Source organism: Nanorana parkeri, unplaced genomic scaffold (assembly GCF_000935625.1).
Source record: "Nanorana parkeri isolate BGI_ZX_2015 unplaced genomic scaffold, ASM93562v1 scaffold854, whole genome shotgun sequence".
NCBI lineage: Eukaryota > Metazoa > Chordata > Amphibia > Anura > Dicroglossidae > Nanorana > Nanorana parkeri.
The window spans coordinates 154,613-159,964 of NW_017307122.1; the positions used below are offsets into that span (position 1 = coordinate 154,613).

The window sequence follows — 5,352 nt, forward strand, 5'->3', positions numbered from 1 at the left end:
GGAAAAAGAGAGACAGAGGGATTTGGTTCTACCTAAGGGACAGTTGGAAGCTACGCCAGCATTTTCCTAAGCAGGTTGAAGTGTGTTTATAGTTCGGTGATGTGAGCGGCTCCCATGTATAAATCAGGACATGTTTACAAGGAAACCTGAACAGGTCCCCATGGCAACGCGCACTCGTTTACGTACTTCCTACCCATCTCCGCAGAGCTATCGATGCGGCCGGCTTTCGACCGACCCAGCCTGGAATGGATCGCGAAGGTCGGCGATCTCCTCTGGTCACGTGGGGCAGCGGAGAAGAGCCTGTCATGGCGGCGCGCAGCGCTGCATCTCGTGGCCTGTTCCAGGAAGCGGTGCGGGCGGTGCTGGGGAGCTGGCCGGTGCTGCAGGTCACACGACACTTGTCATAGAGTCCCGCTTGACGCTGCCACATATTTCAAAGATTTTTTTTTATTTTTGACTTAACTTTATTGAGCAATCTGTGTATTGGGGGAGCTAGTAGTACCCCTCAATTTCTACATTTTTTTTTTATATGTGTGACCCATTAGGGAGATTTCCCTTTACTTCACTCCCTGCTGTCTAGTGCTTGGTTGGAGGCCGAGCTCATCAGAACCGGTAAGAAGCCTGTCAGTTCTGGGCCAATCGGCTGGGGCATCTCCCACCCTGCAGGTGCATGTAAACAAAAGGGGCTGGATGTTGGTGACTATAGTGAGCTTATATGGCCATATAAGGCCAATGATGTCACTAGCATCCTACACCTTTGTTTACATGCAGTTGCTGGGCAGAGAATACCCCAGCCACAGCTGATTGGCCTAGAACTGACATGTTTCTTGTGGGTTCGGATTAGGGATGCACCAATACCGACACTAGTATCGGTGCCAATGCTGAGTATTTGGGCAAATCCTTGTACCCGCCCAAATTTTCCGACACCAATACTTCCGGTCAGAGGGAGATCTCCCTCTGACCGGCAGTGCCGAGGGAGCATGGAGTCGGTTTCCTTTCCAATCAGGAAGCTGGGCAATGGGTTATGACTCGCCTTCCAGCTTCCTGATTTACTATGAAGCCGACTTCATGTGTTGCTAAGCAGCCTGGCTTCCTAACCAATCAGGAAGCCGGCTTCACTTGTTCCTAGGCAGCCTGCCTTCCTGACCAACTAGGTAGTCAGGAGTCAGATCATGACGTGCAGCCCGGCTTCCTAATTGGCTAGGAAGCCACCGCCCTGTGTTGCTAAGCAGCTTGGCTTCCTGACCAATCAGGAAGCCAGACAGCACCTCATGACTCACCACCCGGCTTCCTGATGGGTCCGGGAGCCAGGCAGCCAGTAATCTTTCGCTAGAGCACCAGCTTCACAGGCAATCAGGAAGCAGACAATGGGTCATGTTTCACCGGCGGACTTCCTGATAATCAGGGCAAAAGGCATCGGTACTCGGTATCGGCGAGTACCGAAGAAAATAATTGATACTCGTACTCTATACCGAAAAAAACGTACTGGTGCATCCCTAGTTCGGTTGGGCTCAGATGAACCCAAACTTAACTCATGTTAGTGCGCAGTATTACAGAATGTGAGCAGAAATCTCTATTTTCATGTTACCAATAATTCCTCTATTCTCATTGGGCCAATAGTGTAACATCCGGAGTAGCTCAAAGAACATTTTCTTTTAACAATAAATATATTGTTTCATGTTCACAGATCGCTGTAGAGAATTGCTTCGGGGGTCCTTACGTCCAGGAGAAGGCAGAATGGATGGTGGGAGCTGTGGATCAGTATTTCCATACTAACTGTAAGTTTGAGTCCCTTGTTTCCCTTTGAGGGCCCAGTGACACCATCAAGTGAAATGGATAGAGGCCTCCAGTGCCAAACAGCTCCCAGAAGTTATTCTCTTTTAGGACTGTGTTGGCCGATTTTTCCAGTGCAGCTTGAAGGCAAGACAATTTGCCTTGTCATGGGTGGGCTCTCTCGTGAATGGGAGGGAGGAAGGGGACTCTCTCGTGAATGGGAGGGAGGAAGGGTGACTCTCGTGAATGGGAGGGAGGAAGGGTGACTCTCTCGTGAATGGGAGGGAGGAAGGGTGACTCTCTCGTGAATGGGAGGGAGGAAGGGGGACTCTCTCTCGTGAATGGGAGGGAGGAAGGGGGACTCTCTCTCGTGAATGGGAGGGAGGAAGGGGGACTCTCTCTCGTGAATGGGAGGGAGGAAAGGGGACTCTCTCTCGTGAATGGGAGGGAGGAAGGGGGACTCTCTCTCGTGAATGGGAGGGAGGAAGGGGGACTCTCTCTCGTGAATGGGAGGGAGGGGGCAGGTCTGACTCCTGAATGAGAGTCTGATTCATTATAACCACCTGGTGCACTTTGTGTTCTAATGAGGAAAGTTGCAGTGTCTGCATCATAGTTACATTGTTACATAGTTAGTCAGGTTGAAAAAAGACACAAGTCCATCGAGTCCAACCTATAGAGATGAGAAAAAAAAAGATGAGAAAAAGAAAGAAAAACCTAACGAACGCCCCGCCCACAATTACCCCCTGTTGATCCAGAGCATCCCTTTAGAAGTGTTAACCCTCAGGAAGTATCGCACCAAAAATTTTATTTCTATTGCAGGGGATGCCTGAGATTCAACTAGCACCTTAGTGCCGACTTCAGTGAGCCAAAGTGCACCAGCAGGAAATGACATTTCTGGGGGCATTCTGCACATCAACAGTCTACAGGACACCCCCAGGGTGCCATATTGCATTTCATTTTTTGAACAGTTTTAGAAGATTACAGCGGTCCCAGATTGAAATGGTCATTTCTAATATCAATAAATTACAAGATGACTTGTGTAGCAATTTTATATGCTATATTTTATTTACAAAAACTGGAATTTTCCATTAAGGTGGTCCCAGTTCTGCCCCCTTGAGGTCTTCATTCATATTTTGTTTTCTCTTGCAGCTGATTTGGATCAATATGAGGTAGAAGAGACCCTACAGGCAATATTGAATGATGAGTTTGATACAGTCGTGGAGGATGGGAGTTTACCTCTTGTAAGCACACTAAGCATTGAAGATTTTAAATGGCTGTTCTTTCTCCCCTTACTTGTTCCTCCCCCCCAAAAAAAAAATGTTTGAGCCGAGAAAAGTTATTATTGATAGCATTAGACAGCTGTAAAGATTAATATAATTGTTGGGCCTCATCCCAAAGTCTATGATTGGGGACACTGGGAGTATTTACACAAGCCACCTCCGCTGCTTCAACTTTCCTCATAATATCCACTTCCCACTGCCTCCAATCAGTTTTATATGAGATAATTCTTTTATACGTAAGCCACAAAAAAAAACAACTTTGTGTGACCGACACTATACCACAGTGTCTGTTGATAGACATAAAGGTCAATAAGTTGTTGAGATATCGATTCTGGAGAATTAAATGTAACCAAAAAAGGGTCCAGTTTCCACTGCCTCTGGGCTATAGAGACACCAATAGGGCCCTCCTAACCCTATTGTATTGTAACTTTACTGTCAAGTGCTGCGCAAACTGTTGGCGCTATATAATAATACTAAGCTGAAGTATTAAAGGAGAACTATGGGGTCAGTGTTTTTTCCCATAGTTCTCCTTGGGGTAACGGGAGGACACAAACTAGCGTCCTCCCGTTACCCTAAGCTCAGTATACCGCGAGCATTAAAGGAGAATAATCAGATGAGGAACGTAAAACATTTCTGAAATAAAACTGCAAAGACAAATTGTTAGCTAATGCAAGGTCTATTCCTAGATCAAGAATTATGAGTACACGAATAACGAGAGTTATGGCATTCAGTGGGATGTACTCTTCTCCAAATATCAGATAATCTTATTTCCTCCAGATAATGAGCAAAAGGGCCAGCACCCGAGGAGCCACCCGGACCTTACAATGACTATCCAAAAAGTTAACGTCTTCCAGCACAGAGCGGATGCGGTACTGCAATGGCCCGATTTCCAGTGCAGTGTGATTTCAAAAAATGTGCATACCGTTTTATTCTGAAGTAAACTTTGTCTCTAACCCTGCATTTGGTTTATTTTAAATGATGGTATTAATTTTGGTAATTAGCATACCCATTCCCTCTAGAAAACTTGTTAAACAAGCGCTCTGTGTGAATAGATGTTTTGTGTAAAACTCTGTGTAAAAACTAATGTTCTTAGATATATTTTCTTTCAGGTCGAATATATGTAATACTGCATTATGGCCACTAGATAGAGCTGCAGAGCATAAGGAAATACTTAAAGTGACGCTAAGCTCAGGATTAAAAATACATTCAAGTCCCTTAAAGGAGAACTATGGGGTTAAGGCTTTTCCCCATAGTTCTCCTTTAGGGTAATCCACTATAGAGCCGCTGATTGCCTGTATGTGAAACAGCCGGTAACGGCTGTAAAGAACGGGCAGGTTTTTTCTGCCCTTGCGCGCACAGGAAAAATATGCCATCTGATGACGGCAACCGGCCCGTGTGAGTCTGCCGTCCATCCTTTTTTCACAACGGCGGAAGGCAGGAGGTTAAAGGCTGCATATATGGATGAGCCCTAGTTTGAGGTGTTTGGTTCATTGAGCAGAACTTGTGTAAGCAAAATGAATACTGGAGAAGTGCTGTAAGTGGGATTCCAGAAACAAATCTCCCCGTTGCCGGGGGGCTGCGCCTGCACTGCAAGGGTAAGCTGCTCATTTAGGCATGGGGTACCTGAGAAAAGGAGATTTACTTGTCTGGTCCCCGCTTCTGCAGACTCCATGAACCGGCACCTGCAGCCTTTTGTCGCCTGTGCTCCGAAACGTTGTCAAGTACAATACAAGGTCCATAGCCCGGCATTATATATGATGACACTGAAGTATGGTCCACGAGCTGGAGCATTGGGGGACATGAGGTGATCGGGTAGGTTAAACTGCTTTACCCGGGTACTCTAAACAATAAAGCGGAAACTGGCCCAAAGGAGTTACTTTTTTGGCATGCCAACTGTCAGGGCTGCCTTTGTGCTTATTTCAACTCTCAACCCAACTTGCAAGCTCTCAAATGGTGTCATAGCTGATCACATGTGCAGCACCATTGGCAACGGCAATCCAAATAGAGGCCAAGATGACGCCTTCCTTGGCTGTAAAGGAGAGGAGGGTTCAGTTCTGCTTTAACAAGCAGTTAACCCTTGCAGTGCAGGGGGCTGTGTACCTCCTGTGCTCTACTTGTGCTGCATGGTTATCAGTTTGTTCTCAGCGATCTCTGATTATTCCCCTCTGTTATGGAGAAGAGGAGAGGGGAAGTTGCTGTGTAGTTCTGTCCCAGAGACAATGCTGCTCCTAGGACAGGAAGTGTTACCAGCTAGGATATGAATAGGTTACTGATTGCTCAACAATAGGATCAATGGGTA

General features: G+C 46.5%; 1 protein-coding gene across 2 annotated transcripts in view; it reads left to right on the forward strand.

Moving 5' to 3' along the window:
• Positions 1-278: 278 nt before the first annotated feature.
• Positions 279-5,352, forward strand: part of TSR2 (TSR2, ribosome maturation factor) — an 8,421-nt gene continuing 3,347 nt past the window's right edge. The window contains exons 1-3 of one of the 2 annotated variants that reach the window (XM_018565506.1): positions 279-386; positions 1,688-1,778; positions 2,923-3,014. In XM_018565506.1, coding sequence (XP_018421008.1) covers positions 306-386; positions 1,688-1,778; positions 2,923-3,014 — 264 coding nt within the window. In that variant the 5' untranslated portion in view covers positions 279-305. The remainder of the gene's footprint in view (positions 387-1,687; positions 1,779-2,922; positions 3,015-5,352) is intronic. The other variant, XM_018565505.1, reaches the window with a different exon arrangement.